The 21791-nt window shown below is 39.6% G+C and overlaps 1 protein-coding gene and 1 pseudogene across 1 annotated transcript in view; both read right to left on the bottom strand.

Annotated features, from left to right (window-relative positions):
• Positions 1–1517: 1517 nt before the first annotated feature.
• On the bottom strand, positions 1518–3015 carry LOC106008336 (olfactory receptor 2G3-like; annotated as a pseudogene).
• Positions 3016–11498: 8483 nt separating this feature from the next.
• Positions 11499–21791, bottom strand: part of LOC147826841 (putative olfactory receptor 2B3) — a 52414-nt gene continuing 42121 nt past the window's right edge. Inside the window, exon 4 of the mRNA XM_087216982.1 lies at positions 11499–11791. Within this exon, the coding sequence (XP_087073108.1) occupies positions 11499–11791 (293 nt within the window). The remainder of the gene's footprint in view (positions 11792–21791) is intronic.

The following is a 21791-nucleotide window of genomic DNA, read 5'->3' as shown; positions in this document are numbered from 1 at the left end:
ACACAACTCGTAAAAGATTGAAACTAGATCCCTATGTCTCACCCTGTGAAAACATCAAGTCAAATGTGGACCAAGAACCTTACTGTAAGACTTGAAACTCTGAAAACAATGGAGGAAAACTTAGTGGAAGCACTTCAAGATATTGGTACAAACACAGATTTCCTGAACAAGATGCAACAGCTCAGGAAATACAAGCAAGAATTGACAAATGACATTTCATGAAATTAAAAAGCTTCTTCACAACAAATGACACAATAAGCAGAGTGAAGTGATAATCTGCAGAATAGGAGAATATTAGCCAGCTGTCCATCTGACTGATGATTAATGTCCAGAACTTGTAAAGAACTCAGAAAATTTAACATGAAAGGAACAAGTATCTCAAACAATAAATGGGTCAAAGATCTGCAAGATACTTTTCAAAAGAAGTATAGATAGCCAATAATTATATGAGAAACTGCTCAGTGTAAGGAGCCATTTGGGAAATGCAAAACTAAGCTTCATTGAAATTCCTTTTCATCCCGGTCTAAATGGCTATGATCAAAAAATAAAATGTAATAAATCCTGGTGAGAATTAATGCCAAATGGAACATTGTTGGTGGGAATGTAAATTATTAGAGCCACTGTAAAATGAAAATGGAGGCTTCTTAAAAACATGAAAATACAACTAAGTGTAACTCCCATATTATCCAGATTTGTCATTCTGGGTTATATTGCCCAAAGTTGCTAAAGTCAGCAATAAATAAAGATATTTTTGTACCAATTTTTATCATAGAACCATTTATATTACCTATAATATGAAATCATCCTAGATGCCCATCAGTGAATGAATGGATAAATAATAAGGCATACGCAATGAACTATTATTCTATTATAAATGAACATAAAGTAATTTCATTTTCAGGATAATTAATGGAATTCAAGATCATCATATATAGTGAAACAAGCAGAACAGGAAGAGACAAATACCTCACTTATACTCATATATAGAATGTGGAAGTTAGAAGATAGCATGATAGGAGACAATGCACTGTTAGGGAAGACAAAGGTTCTCAGGAGGAAACTTCGGACAGCTAGGAGGGGAAAAGGGGGGATGGGTGTGATCAACACCCACATTATATGCATGCAGCGAAATGTTAAAAGCAGAGCCACTGTAGTGTACAATTAATATGTAGTAACACGTGTTAAAATAGGGTAGACAGAAACAACAGCAAGAAGAAAGGAGGAAAGAAACAAATGAGGAAGCAAGAAAGAATAAAAGGATGTTTCTCACCAGTTCAAAGATGTAAGAATCATGCTGCTTGCTCCTCTGTCTATGGACCAGATACATATGAAGGCCTTAGCAAGTGGTAGGCTGACTATGAGAGTAACAGTGATGGATGTTCTGAGTCCAAATAGTTTTTCAAAACATTGAAGTGGCTGACCAAGACAGTTGAGCGCTCATTCTTAGAATTCACAGACACTCTTTTGGAAAAGTAGACGTGATTCACCATTATATGTGGATGTGTGCCTGTGGTTGCTCATGAGACAGGCAGAGATTGGGCCTTTAAAGACTTCACCCTGCTCTGAGATTGCAGGATCTTCTTGCATGCTGTGTCCACATCCTTGTTTAGCAGTGCATAGATGAGTGGGTTGAGCAATGGGGTGATAAGAGAGTAGAAGAAGGATATGAACTTGGCCTGGGAATTCTTTGCTGTAGGCTGGAGGTAAAAGTACATGGCTGGCCCAAAGAACATGGTGACCACCAGCAGGTGGGAACTGCAGGTGCTGAGTGCCTTGTTCCTGCCTTCAGCTGAAGGTAGCTTCAGTATAGCCCTAGCAATGAAGGTGTAGGAGATGACCACCAGCAGGGAAGACATTATTCCAAATGGGATGGTCATTGAGGTGAGAGCCAGCTCATTAGCAGAGGTGTCACCACAGGCCAGCTTGAGGAGAAGAGGCACATCACAGAAAAAGTGGTCCAGGGTGTGGTGTCTGTAGGGAACAGGGGAAGGGGACGTCACCAGAACCCCTGCAGTAAGTCTTGGTCTTCTGTGACCCACGGCAGCACACAGCAAATTACAGGAAAGGTAGACGAATGAGACTGAGAAGAAGCTGAGCTTTGGGTCTGATCAGTGTTACTCTGAGCAGCAGGGACAAAAGCCCCCTAGCTTGCAGCACCTTTTATTCAGTACATGGGGAAACAGATGTAACAAGTGAAATATAGAGTTCAGTACTTCACATTGGGATAAACAAGGTGTAACAGAAACCTGGGGGGCAGTGGAAATCTAAGAACAATGAGGAATTATGCAGATGAAGATTTGGTTCCTCCCTGGCATCTCCCACAGGTGTGGTCTTGTCCTGGAGATTGCAGCATGGTGGGGGGGGGGGGATCACTCAGGTCTCAGTTGTGACCAGAGGTCAAAATGCAATTATGTCTGGAATGTCCTAGCTGGGCTGTAGTCAGGAGAACTAGGCCTACTCAAATGATTTTTCCCTATAATTATGTAGCATTGCTCCCAACAGATGTCAACAGAGAGGGAGCTTGAGTGTGAGTGTGGTTTGAAGCAGAGAGCTCATGAGACCACTGGACCAGCATACTGCTGCCATCCACACACACACTCAGGCACGCATGATGAGAGTGTACTTGAGGGGCAGGCAGATGGCCACATAGCAATCAATGGCCATCATGGCCAGCAGAGCACATTCACTGGAGGTTATTCAGCAGAAAAGAAAGACCTGTGTGATGCAGCTGGAGGAAGTAATGGTTTTGTCTGGTTCCCACATGTTGGCCAGCAGCTGAGGCACAATGGTGCAGGTGAGACTGAGGTCCAGCAGTGAGAGGTTGTCCAGGAAGAAGTACATGGGTGTCTGGAGTCTGGGGTCCACCAGTGAGAGGAGGATGATAAAGCTGTTCCCCACCAGGGTGAAGAGGTAGGAGAGCAGGACTACTACAAAAAGAGTCCCCTCCAGCCATGGAAACTCTGAGAAGCCCAGCAGGACAAAAGTATTGGGAAAGCTAATGTTTCCCTTTCCCATGGCATCTGTCTCTCTATATGCCTGGAAACAAAATGAGTGGTTTCGAGGATAAATGTGACTTCCATTCTTTTTCACTCTCTCTTTTAATAGTGTATATCTATGATACAAAATAGATTGATGTTCAAATGCATATATTCTGAGCATTTTCCTGCCAGAAAATGGCATTCTCCTGCCATTTCACCCTTCCCTTGGATTGGTGTTTATTTTAGCTAGTCCTCTCTGCTTATTTTCCAAATCTTTCTTGTGATAAGATACATGCAACATGAAATTTACTAAGTCACGAACTTTTAAGCTTGTAGCTCAATGGAATTTAGTACATTTAAAATATTAAAAACCATCACCACCAACCATTTTCTGAATCTTTTCTTTATGCAAACTCAATCTTTCCCTTTTAAATACCTCATTGCCCTCCCCTACCATGGAAATCCATCTTCTATTGTCTGTCTATATTTACTTCATTTCACTACACTAGAAAAAACAGCATTAATGTTTTTGTAATAAGCTTTTAACCTTATATCATATTTTTAAAATTCCTCTTTAGCGAAAGATATATTAGAAATATATATAAAGATTTAAAAATTGTGTTTACAGGTTCATCTACCAGTTGATACACACATAGTTTCCATGTTTTTGCTATTGTGATTGAAGCTGCTGTGTACATTCATGTCCAATACCTCTTTAAATCCTGCTTTTCACTTCTTTGGGTGTAGACTCAGTCCTCTCTGCATCCTGAGGTGACCTAGATCAATTCTGTAGAGAACAGCTGTGCTCTTCTGCCCCACTGCTGTGCTGTTTTCCTTCTCCAACAGTGCATCAGGGCTCCAGCTGTCCAATGCTGGACAGCTCTGCTGTTTCTGTTGATTTTTTTTGAATACATATATTAGCTTTTTGTACACCTCACCATCTGCTCTAATTTTTTGGCATTCCAAGTAGACTGAGACATCTTCACTCTGCTGTGTCTCTCTCCCTTACTTGTGCTTCAGTCTATTTCATCTCATATTTACAAAATCTTTTGGATATAAAGCATAAAATTACATGCCTGAGAAATATTTTCATATATGAGGCATTTTGAAGAACAGTTTTTATCTCATAAATATGAGGGATACAATGGAACTGTTTTCAAGAACAAAGACCAGACTTTGGAAACATAATGTCATGAAGTCAGAAACAATATGAGCTGAAGATCTGTGCTATGAACAAACAATATTTTATTCTTTCTTTCCATATTTCTTTGAAAAGAAAACTTAGTTACAATAACCTCACTAAGTCTAATGAGTTGTTCTCAGGAAATTGAATCTTAACCCCTGTTCTGAGCCCTGTTGCCAAGCAATCAGGGAGCAGCCTTCTGGGTGAGGAACCAAGGTGAATGCCTCAGATTCATGGATGTTATTGAACCACTCTTTGAATCAACTGCAGTTGCATAGTCATCAAGCATTCTGGAAAGTAAAAAATATACCACCAAATATGAGGGACAAATATTACCAAAGATTCAGAAAGAAGAGAAATCAGAAGCTTGGGAGAAAATAGGACATTTCGTGCTAAATGAAGGGGAAAATAGAGTACAGCACTGAAGAAAATGTAAGCATCTTAAGAGAGTGTGGTCAGTAGTATCAAACACAAGTAACTCTAACTGAGGAGCAACAGTAACCTCACCTGTAAAATGAGGTTTGATTTTGTGGGCACCATGGAAATGGGTGGACATTTGATACAGGGCAAAGGACCCAGTGTTTGCATCTAGAGTAGCACTCTCCTAGTCCAGTCATAATGGCCAGACACTGGCCCTGGGGATGTCAGCACCTTGATTCTCAGTCTTCTTGTATTAAAGTGCAAGAAATCACACTCATTGTAGCCATTGGAGAAGACTCAGTGGGCTGACAGCATGTATGGGAACAGAAGGCATGAAGGCACTTGTGCCTACCACATTCTCAAAATGAATTTCCTTGTAAGCAATAAAAGACTAACAAGAAAGCATAACCCATAATAGTACACAAAAGTCAATGTGGGAGGAGAGAGGCTGTGTCAACACAGCCAACTTGTGGCTTTCTGGTCTTCAACACTGAGGAGCCTGCATGCCTTAGTGAGCTTCCAAGTGAGCCTCCCTTTCCTCATCTCTAGGCCAAGGGCAGGCATGTTGCATAAACAGTTTGCACTTGATCAGTGGGTTAAACACTGCTCACCAGTGAAGCCAGAGCAGAGAATGGTGGAGCAGACACCCTGGGCCATGGACCAGAGAGACCAGAGCATCAGCAGGAGAGAGGCAGTGTTCCCTGAGGCCTCCTCACAACCTTCTAAGGACTGGCAAATATGCAGGAGGCAGAACTGCAAGGACAGCACCTCCAGGCTGTGTGGTGTCAGAGAGGACACTTAGGGGGGATTCTGCTTCACATGTACCTGCTCTGCACAGGACAGGGTATTCTTCTGGAATTTAACCAGTGAAAAAATTCTCAAAGCTCTCTTTTATCTCACTCTTAAATACAGTGAAAGAGAAGTTTTGAGAAAAGCTATGTATTGGCTTTCTTAATAGAAATAGTGTCCAGATTATGAGAAGCTCAAGAAAATATTTATGGTATACTGTCCAACATATATGACTCTCCATGTTTGTATTTGTCTGTGTATGCAACATTTACAGTTGGATTTTAAACAGATTCACTAGGGTGCTTGAGAAATTCTTGACTTGGACCCAGAAATGTGCTTCCCAGACTGTTGGGAGAAGCATAGACATTGTGTACCATCATCTTCCTCATTTGCAGGACAGGGAAATATTCTTTGAAATATTTTCAGTAGGAAATTAAAAAGGCCATGGATGTTTATTGTGCATAAATAAATGTTATGGATTACCAGGGTTATTTATTTATTTAATTTGCCTAATATATTTGTGTATTATGTAAAGCATGCCATTTGAAGCATATGTATATCAGGTTGTGGCTAATCAAAAATAGTGTTCTTGGCTTTTCTTCCTCTCTGGATGTACTTTATGTGACCTTTTGGGCCACCAACTCTCAACCACACCCCTGCACCACTCCTCTCTGCTGGTCCCTACCAGTATACTCTCTGCTTTAATCAGATCAGTGTTCTTAGATTCCAAATTTGAGTGAGACCATATGTTGTTGTCTCTCCCCTCCACACTGTTTGAATGGCTGAGGTAGAAAAGACAAAGATAACAAATGTGGGCATTGCCATGGGAGGGAACCAGGTACATGTAAGTGGGGTGTGCATCAGTGCAGCTTCTGTGGAAAAAATCAGGAGTTAAACTGTAACTGCCTAACATGGGATCACTCACTCCCACTGTCGAGAACATAACCAAGGACATGGGGCAGGCTGTAGAGGAATTGTCTACACTCCATTGCAGCATTATCTGAAATAGAGAGGAGCAAGAACTGACCCAAGTGTCCCTCAGTGGCAGAATGAGTCCAGAAATGGTGTGTGGGGACAATAAAACAGTGATCAGCAGAAGAGGAAATCCTACATTGGGACAGGTGGATAAACCTGGGAGCTATTACCTTATGTGAGACTAGCCAGACATGGAAAGACAAATTTTGTTTGAAAGAACTTTCTCTGTTGAAAATCACCACTGGCCAAATTGGGTTTAGTTGGTTCAGGATCTTTTGGGGAATAGTGAAATATTCTTCATGAAATTCAGGACTGAATGAAGTCCTTCACTGCCTTACCTTGCTTCATCCTATCAGGCTTGTTATCTTTGGGATGGTTCTGACTCCAGAGGTGTGCATCAGTCTGCTCCCCATGATAGCCTTTTAGGGGGATGCTCAGAAATCTCAGTCCTCATTTAAAAGTCCACAGGGACCCTCTGAACTCCCCTGTCAAGGCCAGACCCACCTCGGATGTGACACTATGAGCCCCCATGCTTTTACTCCAAAATGCCATCCCCTCCACTGTTTGCTTCCACCTCCCCCTGGCCCTTTGCACAGCTGGCTTCTCTCCCTGCCTCCCATCTAATCTGTGAAGTACACATCTCCCATGACCCCTGCACCAGCATGGGTTCCTGTGTGATTCCTCACAGGCCTCCCCTCTCTGTCTCCAGGAGTTACTGTGAATTCCTACACATTGGCAGTCACACTCTCAACCACCTTTCTGCCTGTGAGTACTTTGGGAGTTCAACCTGAGTTTGTTTTCTTGCCTTCCCAGCACTTTATTTGGTCTCTAACAACTATTTAATGAATGTATAAATTAATGTCCTTGATAATGATATTTCTTTCAATAGTCATACAAGTTTTGGTCCATTTTTCTCCCTAAATATTATCCAACACCCTAAATTGGTTGAAAATTTAGCTGTTCTCATGTTGTTTGCCTTTGCGTTCACTTACAGCACAGGGTGAAAAGTTTTCCATCCCACATTACTCTGTTACCTCACATCCAGAGCAATGCTTCACATGTATGAGAAGAGTAGTGTTTGCTGGAGTGTTTACTTTTTCCTCCTTGTGGAGTTCTTTGCTATTGGTTTTTCTTTTATGCCTGAGTTTTAAAATGTATTCAGTTTTGGGCTGGGGATTTAGCTCAGTGGTTTCATCGCCTGCTGTGCAAGTGCAAGGACTCAAGTTCAATCAGTTAGCAAAAAAAATAAAAAAATGTATTCAGTTTTTCTATCTTCATCTTTTCTTGGACATGAAAATCGGTGTGTTGGGAATAATTATTATTATTTTAAAGATTATTTCCTTAATAATTTCATCATGGTTGTCTTGAATTTAGCCCCATTACCAAGAAGAGTGCAGGCTCATCAGGGAAGTGAAAGAACCTATGCTCTATTTCTCTGTGAGACTCAGTGGACATGGAGGTTAGCAAACTGCTCAGGGGCAACCAGGCCTCCACTCACTTACCTTGAGATGAAGAAGGAAGAGCCAGAAGAGTCAGAGGCCAGATGTGGAAAGTCAGTCAACTCTTTTGAGGCAGGTTCTCTTCAGAGTTACAAGGTTCTCTTCTGGAGTTTCATGGAGAGCGAGGTGGGAGTGATCAGAATCAAGGCAGGAGAGAGAGTGTTGAGTAGGGGGTTCCTGGGGGCACCTGGCTTGGCTCCTCAGAGACCTGAGCTAGTTCAGGGAGACCATTAACTAAAGGTCTCCTGGGTATAGATGAACCTGACAGGGCATTCCCCTCTTCTGGATTGTTTGTCTATAGAATCACCTTGCCTGTGTGAGATGATGACAGGACCCTGAGACAATACACTTCCTATAGAGATGGATGAACATGTAGTCTTAGCCACATTGTGCTGGTCCCATGGCTCTTTATGAAAGATTGTGCATAGAACAGACTGATGCCACCTCATAGGAAATTTATCTAAAGGTTTCACAGTTAATTACATCTGAGGCAGTACACTTTATGTGGAAACCCAACACTACTGTAGCAAATGGAGGCGCTCTTTAGCTAGTTTAGGTATTTATTTTCCTTACATGAGACAACTTTAAGGCATGTTATGAAATACTGCGTATGTCAGTATCATTTTTCTTGAAATGTGCTTCCTTCACCATGTGAGCCTGTTAACAACAGCTTGTGCCAGTCTTACCCCATAAATGCAGCTCTTTGTGTCCAGAACAAGGAATTGAGCAGAACACACAACAGTTGTAAGGATGAAGGAATTTGTTAAAGAAAGATGCACTGCTTTGATGGGGAGTGCACTAATGAGAAAACTTGAGAAGGTTTGATTGGAGTGGTTTGGAGACTTTCATGGGGAACTTTCCTAGGTCTTCTCCTGTAACAAGGGGACTCTGTCCTACTGAGTGACTGCTGTGACTCATATTGGGAAGTGACATGTTTTACCTCATATGAGCCTTACCAGAACCACTGTAGGAGTCAAAGCTCATGAGAAGGAGTGTGTCACATGCACAGTGCACATGATGTAATTACATTGGGACCCACTTGTGTGTGCTAATACAGGTAGAGCACATGCTTTTCTGGCACATGGTAGAGGTCAACAGAGGTGATAAGGGTGAGGAGTGGACTTTTTAGCCTCATGTTATGATGTTAAGGAAACATTGTGAGAACAGGATTCCCTTATGGTCTCCTAGAGCAAGAAGGCATCATGTCTGTTGTGAGCCTAATGCTGGGATGTCACTCACACTGTCTAGCTTCTCACTCAAAACCATCACTTTAGTCCAGGCTTCCACTGTTCCTATTTTTTACCACTCAAAGAACTTCAGAGGAGATATAAATGTCTGGCTTTTTTGAACACCATTGTGGTCACTTTTTGTACACCAGGGGGACTGCTAAAGTTCTGGTGCATGGTTAGTAAGTTATCAAGCATGTGAGTTGTCACAGAGTGTCTACAGTTGAGGCTCATTACAAGTCTACAGTAGCTCCACCAGCTTCCTCCTGTGTCCACTCTGTTACAATGAAAGATAATGCAGGTGTGATCCACTGAAGAGGCCACTTTGTTCCTGTAGCCATAGGTCCACATCACACATCCAGCATCCACTTGAATAGAGCCAGGTGGTTATATGTAGAGAAATAGAGCTCTCAGTTTTTCATGAAGAGGGGCCTAGTTTCCTTTGGAGCATCAGCTGTGCTGTGACTACTAGGGAGGAAGGACTGGGGACAATGGCAGAGGCCCCAAAGAAAATGCCTGGAAAGATAAGGAGCAAGGTCAGCTGTAGATGAATGATGACAAATCCTTGAATCAATAAATAATTTACACTTAGTGTTTCAACAGTTGCTGGATTTGCCAATTGTCTCTGTGGACGTATTTCAATTTAGTGTATCTCAACTTTTTATAGTATCCAAATTCCACTGTATACTTAAATATTGTAGTCCTTTGAAAATAATATTATTGTGTTTAAGAAAGGAATGTGTTAAAATACAATTATGTTTTCATCCTAATGTGGATTACATATGTTACTCAAACATTATTTCATTTAAACTTTAATATCATCAGGGTACAAAATTCTCAGCACTATATTTTAAACATAATATAGGACAAACTTGTTATTTATTTATATTAAAAGTTTTTATTGACAAGTAATAATGGTACTTCTTTATTTGATACCAACAAGGAAAAAGGAGTGGTTTATTTTAGCTCACAGTTTATCGAAGTTTCAGTCCACTATCAGCTGGCTCCAAGACAGAGCAGCATGGTAGCATGACAGAGGAGAAACAGTCCATGGCAGGGTAGGCAGAAAAAAGGAAGCAGCAGCAGGAGCAGCAGCAGCCATAGCAGCAGCATTTTTTCTTTTCCCTTTAATCCTACCCAGCATAAAAGCCTATAATTTGGTGTCGTCCACAGCCAGGGTAGGGCTTCCTATTATCCACACCCAGAATTAAGATAATCAATGCAGCAATTTAGTTATCACATACCCTTAATCCATACTCACACATCTTAGATTCAGCTACCTCTGAAAAGCCCTGCTTATGAGGGAATGATGTTATGGGGGGACATCTAGACACAAGGCACTCTATTTTATATTTTAACATATTTGTACCTTGTGTGTTAGTCAACTCAATTGGTTAGGTTGTTGGTCAATGTGAACATTTATCCTTGGCTTTTGATAAGGACTTCTGAATTTTCTCTAGATAATTTGAATTGTATGATATGATATTGTTAAGCACATACCTGATTTAAAATGTACAATGTCCTTTTCAGATTAAAAGTGTGTTTCATTTTCTTGATTCCCTTGAAAATGAAGATGAGAGTTGCTCATGCAATTATATGGGGGGATTGTGTGAAATTCAATTTACCTAATTAGAGGTCTGTATTTTTATGAAATATATAAACATGGTGCAAAAACATGGTGTGCCATAGATGTTACTCTTCAGTAATCTTCTTCTTTAGCAAACAGCAAGAGTTGTGGTGACAACTCTTATTTTAAAGAGTTAATGTGCTGGGGATTTAGCTCAATGGTTTCAGTGCCTGTTGTGCAAGCACAAGGACCCGAGTTCGATCCCCAGTACCAAAAAAAAAAAAAAAGAATTAATCGTTTATAGTCCAGTAAATGTGAGAAAATGTAGAGTTCGTGTTGCTGTGTTTAGTTCATTTCACTTGCTATAAAGATCTCCAAATTTAACTATGTTACACAAATGAATGAATGGGGTTTTTTAGATTACATAGTATTGTTTTGTGCACAGAGTGTACATTTTTTCCATTTATCCATGGATGGTTGCTAATATTTATTCCACACCTTGGCAATTGTGAGTGGTATGGTAATGGCCATGGATGCAGTTATCTCTTCCTATAGATGAATAGACCATGCTGCCCATGATGTCTATAGAGGACAAGACATTTAGGAAGGATCAAGATAAGAGAATAATGGTTCTGTGTCAGATATCAGAAGACAAATTTTTCCATCTAATAAAATTTCATCAATAATCAGAATAACTGATATTTAAATAAGGCAACTTTTTCTTTGAAAACATGGACACACATTTGGAAATGCAGACATGCCAGCAGAAATTGATTTGTGCATGTGCTTAATCCAAGAGACAGGCAGAGATCATCTGGCTTCTAATGAATTTGCCAAAACCTGAAATCATAGGATCTGAATTCATGCTGTCTTCACATCCTTGTTTCTTAGGGTGTAGATGAGTGAATTGAGTACTGAGGTGATAACACAGTAAAAAACAAACATGAAGTTGGCCTGGGATCTCTTGTCTGGAGGCTGGAGGTACAGGTAGATGCCTGGTCCAAAGAACATGGTCATGACCAGCAAGTGGGAACTGCAGGTGCTGAGTGTTTTATGCCTTCCTTCAGCTGAAGGTAACTTCAGTACATCCATAGCAATGAAGGTGTAGCAGATGACCACCATCAGAGGAACCAGCATGGCAAAAGGAATTTCTTCTAGAATCAGGGCCAGTTAATTAGTAGAGATATCCCCATAGGCCAGCTTGATGAGCACAGGCACCTCACAGAATTGGTTCAGGGTGTGGTGTCCACAGAGGGGGAGCTGGAAGGTGAGTGTGGCTTGGAGCAGAGAATTGACCAAGCCACTTGATCAACAGGCTTCTGTGATCTTCATACACACCCAGGGATGCATGCTGAGAGTGTAGTGGAGGGGCCAGCAGACAGCCACATAGAGATCAATGGCCATCATGGCCAGCAGGTCACATTTGGTACAGCCTATCCAGTGAAACTGGTAGGATTTTGTGATGCAGACCCAGGCAGCAATGGTCTTATCTTATCTGCAGAGGTGGGCCACCAGTTGTGGGTTGATGGTGTAGGAGATACAGAGGTTCAGCAGAGAGAGGTTGTCCAGGAAGAAGTACATGGATGTTTGGAGTCTATGAGGGAGAAGAGGATGATTGAGCTGTTCCCCATCAAGGCAAGGAGATAGGAGACCAGAACTACTGCAAAAAGGGGCCTCTCTAGGCATGGAAACTCTGAGAAGCCCAGAAAGAAAAAAATGTTGGGGAAATTCATATTTTCCCTTCTCATGGGACCTGCTCTATATGTACCTAGAAGGAATGGTACAGATTTTGATGATATGCATGACTTTTCACTTTCATTAACTTTACAGCAGCATCCTCAAACTTTTCCCTGTGTTGAAATACAGTTCATAACTGTTAGGAAAAATTTTGTGTATCTCCATAACAGTTTCCTATCCCTTCCCTTTATAGTCAGTATAAAGGTACATAAAGACATGTCAAAAGTTTTTACATAGGGCTAGGATGCATACATACATGCCAGGGCACAGGAACTGCCTGGCAAGCTTGAGGCCCTGAGTTCAATTCCCAGTATCCCCCCCAATTTTTTAAATAGAGATTAATCCACTAAACTTGTTATCTCTTAATTTGAAAATATCAGTCAGTCACTTTTTTTCTTTCTTCCCAATTCTTCCATTTTTCATCTTCCCCTTTTTTCCTTTCTAGCTTTCCATAATTCACTGACTGTTATGTTCTGTAGTGGTGGGAAATACCCTATGTGGCCCTTTGCATTTAGGGCACTGGCTGCTCTTTCCCCTGAGTACACATAGGGGAGGGATTTGGGTCTCAGCTGGAGAGGGTAGAGCTTGAGACAGCTTAAGTGGCTACATACTTCTGTGGAATTCTCAGGAGTAAAAATGTATTAAATAGTATAAAATAATATAAATAAATATTTTTCCCATTAAGTTTATTGGTAAATTTTAGGTGTAAAATACAGTTACATTCATTATTGGGATCTTGTACCATTACATGAGTGTCCTTGTTCTTATTTTATTCTCCTTCCCTTGCCCTCCCTTCACCCCCTCCAGCCTTCCATTTTCGCAAAGATATTGTTTCTTTTTTTTCCTTTTATCATATTTTTCCTTTTCCCTTTTTTCCTTTCCACTACACCTCCCACTTCCCCTGCTCCTTTAGAACTTTACTTCCTGTTACACAATATCAATTATACATTTCTTGAATTACAACAATAGCATCTAGGAGACATTACCACAGATTTTACAGAATTTAAAAGGATATAGAAAGCATATTTCAAAAATCTTTTTTGAAATAAATTTGACAACTTCTAAGAAGTACCATGGAAGACAAATTAATGAGACTAACTCTGGAGGAAATATAAAATTTGAATAGCACCTATTAAAGAAAGTATATTCCTAGCTTGAAAACCTACCGATATGACAGCAACAGGCTCATATACAATTTAAATGATAAATTATATCAAACAATTAAAGCAGAAAAAAGAAGGAACGCTTCTACCATCATTTTAGGAAATCAACATTGTGCTAATCCTAAAACTGGATAAAGATAATAGAAGAAAAAAGTATGAACATAGATAGAAATTTGTTTAACAAAACAAACTCTTAGAAGTCAGATATGGAAGTATGTAGAAAGTGGTTTTGTTATAGGGATGGCAGTGTTGGTTCAGCATTGGAAGATCCACCCCTAAAAGTCATCATTTTAACAGAGGAAAGGAAAAAGCCATATGATCCTCTCACTAGTTGGAGAAAAAGTATTGGACTAAATTCTACAGCTGTTCATGGTAAAAGCTATCAGGAGACTAGAAGTAGAACAGAAACTTCTCAATAGATTAAAGACATGTACTCCATAATTCCAGAGAGAATGCCTTATATGAATGGAGAAGATAAATGTTTCTCCTTAAGGTGGGGAACAAGGGCAGTTATGCTTACTCTTTATCTGTCCATTAAATTTTGAAACCTAGTCCCTACCAAAATAGTCTGGCAATAAAATGACGCAATTAGGATAAGATTGGCAAGGTAGAAGCAAAATCTTTATATGTAGATGAAATGATCATCTACAGAGAAAAATACTAAGAAATCTCTAGGAGACCCTAGAACTTGTATTTGAATTTAGCAAGATTAGAAACACAAGGTAAATATAAAAATTCAGGTCTGTGTATACTTGCTCTAAATGAAGAATTGGATATTGAAATTTAAAAGTTATGTAGGAGTACAAAGGACCTAGAAAAGGTAAAAAAAAAACAAACCCACAACTGTGTTGGAAGACATTTAGTACCTAATTTTAAGACTTCTTCTAAAGCTACAGTAATCAAGGCAGTGTTGGTGTAAGGAAAGACATATAGATCATTGAAATAAAACAGAGAATCTAGAAATAGAACCACACATATATGGTCCACTGAGTTTTGAAAGATTATTTGACATTAGAATTTTACAGAATATAAACTTAATTCAAGAGCCAAGGAAGAGATACTGTTTTTAGCAAATGGCACTAGAACACCTGGTATCTGTATATAAAAAATTAACCTCAACCCTTTATTTCCATACATGAAAATAACTTGAAGGAATTTATGAACCTAAATATGAAAGCCTAAAAGTATAAAATTTTAAGAAGAAATTATAAGGGAAAATGTTTATGAAGTTAGGGTAGGCAAGAACTACCTAGGATACAAAAGACATGATGTATAAAAGAAATGATAAATGAGATTCCATCAAAACTTAGAACTTTAAATGACATCATTAAAATGAAAAGTAGTCCTTCAACAGACCATATTTACAATGCGTATAACCTATGAGTAGAATATATAAAGAACTCTTACACCTCATTAATAGACAATGCAATTAACAAGTAGATATAAGAAGATGATAAATAGTATAGCACAAGAAAGGTGTGCAACTCTAGAATCATAAAAATACTAATCAGTGCAATAGCAAGATTGAATTATACACTCATTAGGGAGATGAAGTTCAAAGTTTTAAAAGCCTTGTCATGACTTTTTCTTTTTATTGGATTCTCCCCCTTTGCGTTTAATTTGTCATGCCCAGTGGATTCATTCTGCTGGTTTTTCTGGGGTTGTGATCCTCATTGTCTTTTCCTAGGGTATTGTCAAAAAATTTTTGGAGTGCCAGTTTGATATGCATGAAGTTCCTGAGGTGCTATTTTTCATGAAAGAATCTTATTTCTCCATCAATTTTGAAAGATAGTTTTGCAGGGTACATCAATCTCGGTTGGAGGCTATTTTCCTTTAGGGCTTGAAATACATCACTCCAAGCTCTTCTTGCCTTAAGAGTTTGCATTGAGAAGCCTGCTGTGATTCTGATGGGATTTCCTTTGTATGTGATTTGTTTCTTTTCTCTCATTGCTTGTAGAATTTTGTTCTTCTGTTGGATTTCTGTAATCCTATTATATGCCTATGTGTAGATTATTTTTTGATCAAGGATAGCTGGAGTCCTATATGCCTCACTTATCTGTATGTCAAGTTCTTTTCCCCTTCTTGGGAAGTTTTCTGCCATCACTTCTGTGAACAGTTTTTTTTTTTTTATGTCATCTGCACTCTCTCCTCTTTCTTCATTGACTCGCATCAATCTTCTGTTATTCTTCTTTGCATCGTCTAGCAGCTGCTGGGTTGATTTCTCATGTTCCTTTACAATTTTAAAGCAATTTTTCTTTTCCCAATCACTAATTGCAAAGTTATCTTCTATATCTGAAATTCTATCCTCACATTGGTTCATTGTGCTGCTCAGACTTTCGATGGAGTTTTTCATCTCCTGGAAACCTGTTTGCATCTGTTTTATGGATTCCTTTTGTTTCCTATGTTTGGATTCCATCATGTTCCTCAGATCCTCTATATTTTTATCTGTGTCCTCTCTAGATTTATTAATCATGTCTTTCACCATGAGAAAAACCTTTGCTGTTATCTGAGTAATTATTTCTGATTTCATTTTTCCCAGATCCTCTTTTGTTGCCAGTTCAGAGAGTCCAGGTGGTTGAGTATCCTATTGTTCCATCTTGTTTCCCTTTGTTGTTGCTGTAGGTGATCCAAAAGTCTGTTTTTGAGGCTTGTTTACATGTCTTCTCATTTCCACGTGGGAGGCATCCTTCTGGCACCCAAGTGGCTCACCTTCTCTGCCCTAGGAGCTTGGGATGGTGGCAGGGGGCTTCCTTCCGGGTGCTGGGACCAGCTCACCTCTCTGCCCTAAGAGCTTGGGATCAATATAATTAAATATTAAGTAAAGTAAAATATTAAGTAAATAATTATTAAATAATATAAATATTATTCTCAAAACTCATCTATGCCCCTATTTTTGTAACAGTAAAATGCACATGACATCCTTTTCTATTTTAACCACTTTCAAGCTCATGGTGGAGTGGTCTTCTGTACATTCATGTTTTTGTGCTCCCACCATCACATTCCATCTGACAAGACTCAGATCAGAGCTGCAAATCAAACTTCTTTCTCCCTCCCTGACTCTGGCAGTTACCATTCTACTACCTCTCTCTGCACTTTTGGATTCTTTGACTATTTCAGAGCAATATAATACTATGTTGCTTTCAATACTGTGATTGGCTTAGTCCAATTATTTCAGTGGTTCCCAACCATTTGGGTTTCAGTGACCAATTTCATGGAAGATGATTTTTCCATGGATAGTGGGTGGGGATAGTTTTCGGATGATTCAAGCACACAAATTAATTGTGCCCTTCATATTTATGATTATTTTCTTATACTATATAATGAATTATACAGCTCACCATAATGCAGGATCAGTGGGGCTCAGAGTTTGATTCCTGACAATAGATTCTTCCATGGGTGTGATGGGAGAGAGGGATGTCTGCAGAGTTTTCCTGATGTCCTTTCTACTCCAAGATATTTTGGGGGTGATTTCTGTCACTGCAGAAACCTTGCTCCACAAACACACAACACTGGACATGGAAGCAGGCTGCTCAGTGCTTTTATGGCAAACTCACTATATCCTGTCTTAATTGTAATTCAGAACATAGAAAGATTGGAAGTGATTTTCAGCACTTTAAACACCACTATCATTTGAAGTCTCAAGCAGTTTAGTTGACCCTCTTCTAGCACAGACAAAGTGGATTCTCTTCATTCACAAATGGGTGATAGCTAATGAAGGCAAATTACACAAAGTGGGCATGGAGAATATGAATCTCCTTTGGCAATGAATCTGGAGGTTAAGGAGGACTCATATTTTCTTTTAAATTCAGCTTTTCTTTTGTCAGCAGTCTTACATACTTCTGCTCTCAAATAATTCAGTTGCTCTGCGTTTTCAAAGAAGTTCTTCAGTGACATTCTTTCCTAATTATTTTAGCTAGGGTTAGCTTTTGGGCTTATCAAAATTGTGACTGAGTTGGTTTTTCAAAAGAATATATAAAATCAATAGTCAATCTTATCAAAAAAAAGGAAATAAAAGCCTCAGATCCATGAAATTAAGAATGAAAAATTTGGTCACAATTGCACCAGTAGAAATCCAGAGGATCATCAATATGTACTTAAATAGCCTGTACTCTAATAAAATGAAAGGCACAGAAGAAATGGAGAGATTTCTAGATACATATGAATTAGCAAAGTTGAACAAAGAAGATAAATAATTCCAGCTTGTGGATTTAGCTCAGTGGTTCCATCATCTGCCTCTCAAGTGCAAGGTCCTGAATTTGATCCCCAGTTCAAAAAAGAAAAAAAACCTAAACACCCCAATTACAATCAGTAAAATTGAATATGTAATTAAAAATTTACCAACAAAGAAAAAACCCAGATCTTGATGGCTTCAGTGCTGAATTCTATAAGACATTTAGAGAAGAACTGTTGCCACTACTTTTTAAACACTTCAATGAAATTGAAAGGAAAGGAATATTTCCAAATTTATTCCTGGAAGCAAGTGTTACTTTGACTCCAAAAGCAGAAAAAGAATCAACTAAAAAAAGAAAACTACAAACCAATCTGCTCAATGAAAATTGATGCAAAAGTCCTCAATAAGATACTGGCAAACAGAGTACAGAGGGTCATGAAGAAGATCACACACCTTGACCAAGTCAGATTTATCCCAGTGATGAAGGATGGTTCAACATAGGTATATCAGTAAATGTAATAGGCTATATTAACAGAGTCAAGGACCAAAACCATATGATTATCTCAGTAGATGCAGAAAAAGCATTCCACAAAATCCAACACCAATTCATGATTAAAACACTGCAGAAAATTGGAATAGATGGTCTTTATTTCAAATTGATAAAAGCTATCAATGAAAAATGTAAAGCCAACATTATTCTAAATGGTCAAAAACTGAAAACTTTCATGCTAAACTCAGGAAAAAGACAAGGATGTTCACTATCACTACTCCTGTTCAATATAGTTTTGGAAACATTAGCCACAGCAATTAGACATGATAAATAAATAAAAGGAATAAAGATAGGAATGGAAGAAGTTAAACTGTCATTATTTACTGAAGATGTGATACTCTACATAGAAGACCCAAAAAACTAAATGCATCTATGAAGAGAAACCTGCTGTTCCTTTAGTAGATTGATTCCTCTTCCTAGCAGCACCATCAGGTCTGGAGTCAACAAGCATCTTCCAAAAGTCCAAACTCTGAACACATGGGGGACATTTTTTATCTGAGCCATAACATTCCAACCCTGGCCCTCAAGGACTCATGTCTATCTCTTTATCCAGAATGCATTTAGGTTGCAGATGTTTTGGATTTCATCCCAGTGATGAAAAAGTGACTCTCTACATTCGTTAAAATTATTGGAAAGGAATGTTCAATGAGACACTACCTAAATATTAGCCATGCCAAAGAGACAGGCTTCTGTCTTTTTATGCAGTCTTTCCTGGTGTCTTTAGTTGCACTGTCCTGGCTGCCTCAGTGTCCTAAATCCATTCAAAACACGAAAGTACAGAGAGATTGTTTTTCATGATAAGCAAAGTGGCTGTAATTGTTTATATAAATAACATTTCATAATAATTTTTATTATTGTAAGTAACTTTAGAAACTGCAAATTATACACACTCTAATCCCTTGTTGGCTCCACTCAGTTACTGGGTCTTCTATTTCTTCCTTTTGGAACAAGAATGCTTACCCTATGCCATGGTATGCCAGCAGTCTTTAACTTTCATTTCAATTTTGACAGGGGCTCGCAGCTAAGATTTTGTCTTCATTCTCAGATGAGACATTGGACAAGATGAATTTGATGCATGGACATAGCCCCTGGTTGTCTTGCTCCAAGGTAGAAACTACACATGGTGGAAAGGCCTGCCATGCAGAGAAGTTGATAGCATTGTGGCAGCAAGAAGCCAGAGAGAAAAACGAGTAGCCAGGTAGGGAGATTCATCCTTTCAAATTGTGCTACCAATAAACAGCTTCTCTGACCAGTTTTCCATTCCTTAGATACAAGGGTGAGGATCATGTGGTGACTCTATAGTTAGTGTTTTAAGGGACCTCTGCATTGTAATATTTGGCCTGCTGTGTTTGTCTCTTGCTTTGGTCTGCTTCTTTTGTATTCTTCCCAACTGCTGATTCATGTTTTTGGCACTTCTGACTTTCTGGTCTCTCCACTTCACTTTCCTCTTTGTCTCTCATAACTTCACATGCTGCCCTCTTAGGGTATAGGCTTACATGACCCCATAACTCTCACATTCTCTTTTGCTATAAAACTAACACCACACTGATGGCATTCCAAACCTAATCCTATGGAGTTCATCACTCACCACAACTTGCCCAGGTGCTAAGGTGCAAACACATCAATGGGGCTCAGGGTGACTTTACTCTACACCTCACTCACATTGTCACCTTTTGTCTTTGTGACAATAGCCATCTTAACACATGCTAGATAATGCCTCCTTATTTATATTTCCTGATGACTGGTATTTTACATTTCTTCTGAGAACTGTCTATGTAGGTGCTCCATCCCTTTGGACTGGATTATTTGTGTTCTGCATATTGATTTCCTTCAGTTCCTTACATATTTCTACGTTAGTCACATATCAGTATATGGATTCCAAATACTTCCTCCCAGTCTACAAGTTGTTTCTTCACTCTCTACATTTTTTGTTGAATGTTTCTTCCTATATTTATTCACTATTTCTACTTCTTCATCTGAGAAATTTCTATTCATTTCAGTTTGGGTCTTTAAATTAGGGGGATTCTGATTTTTTAGTTCTTTATATATTCTAGATAGTAGTCTTTTATCTGAAGAATAGGCAGTAAAAACTTTAGCAGAGTTTTTTTTGTCCAGGTGTGGGTGGCACTGGGTGAACCACTTTATCTGTGAGATGACTGCTCTCATTGCCTTGTCCTATAAGATTCTGTGCTGTTGGAAGCCTGCACCATTGTCCCGGGGTCGCCCTCCTTCCAGTGTCCCCTCCCTGATCCTTGTCTCCTGTGGCATGATCACAGCTGCTGTGCTGAGGATCAAGTCTGCTGCAGGGTGTAAGAAGGCCTTCAGAACCTGCTCCTCCCACCTGACAGTGGTCTCACTTTTCTACAGCTCCATCATCTACATGTACCTGCAGCCAGCCAACAGCTACTCCCAGGACCAGGGCAAGTTCCTCACCCACTTCTATACATTGTCACACCAAGTATCAACCCCCCTCATTGATGCTCTTCAGAACCAGAATGTTAAGGAGGGAGCAATGAAGCTCTTGGCTGACAGGAAGGGGCTGGGGAGGCCCAGGGAGGGGTCCCTTGAGTATCCCAGGCTGATACCCCTTATCTAAATGCCATGGGCCAGAAATGCTTTGCATTGGGGTTTTGTTCTGGATTTTGGAACATTTGCATGCATGTGATCCCATGTCTCGAGGTGCCCATGAGTCTAAATGAGAAATTTCCTTGCATGTCATATATACCTTCTACATACAGCCTGGAAGTGATTTGATCCAGTACCGTCCTTGTATCTTTGCTCTGGCTGCCACCTGACTCATGAAGTCAGGGTGTAATTTTCCCCTTGGCCATCAGGAGGTGCTCAGGTTTTGGGTATTGGAGCATTTTGGATTTCAGAGCAGGAATACTCAGCCTGTGTGGTCATTTGCCAGGGTTTCTGTCTAGCTGTGTCTGTAACCATGGGGAGGATGAATGTTCAGAGTAGAAGGAACATATTGTAGGGAGCTGAAGAATGTCTCACAATCTCAGTGTAGCCACTGTGGTTGTCTATGAAGAATAAGATGCTCAAAACAAGTAATTTTTGGTCTAATTTAATATCATCAATGAACCCCTGGTACCAGAGCAACCAAAATTACAGGAATTAAGTTTGAACCAGCCACATCTCATTTTCTTTGATTTAACAGCAGTAGTGATATTTTATGGATGTAATTCTACAAATTTTATTCTACATTTGGAGGCTTCTGTGTTAAGTGCTTTTACTCCTCAAAAACTGATCCTAATAAAATTGGAACTAAAATTTTAAAAAAAGCAGAGCAGAATGAACACTGGAAGCCCACCCTCCCATGCACTGGGATCTGCCTCTGGGTGTCTCTGACCCTTGTGCACATCTGTACCCCAGGGAATCACCCACAGCTGAGGTTCTCTGTACTAAAGGACTGATTCCATCACATCAAGCACTGGGTGGTCAGCAAATGATCCTGGATGCAAGGAAGTGAGACAATACCAGTGTGCTTTCTTTTCTGGAAGGACTTTTTAATCCATGACCTTGGTGGC

The sequence above is a fragment of the Heterocephalus glaber genome, unplaced genomic scaffold, assembly GCF_053883595.1.
Source record: "Heterocephalus glaber isolate CG9 unplaced genomic scaffold, H.glaber_assembly_v1.0 deba00001461, whole genome shotgun sequence".
NCBI classification, from domain to species: domain Eukaryota; kingdom Metazoa; phylum Chordata; class Mammalia; order Rodentia; family Bathyergidae; genus Heterocephalus; species Heterocephalus glaber.
The sequence above is the reverse complement of the archived record's forward strand: the minus strand, read 5'-3'. Positions and strand labels throughout refer to the sequence as shown.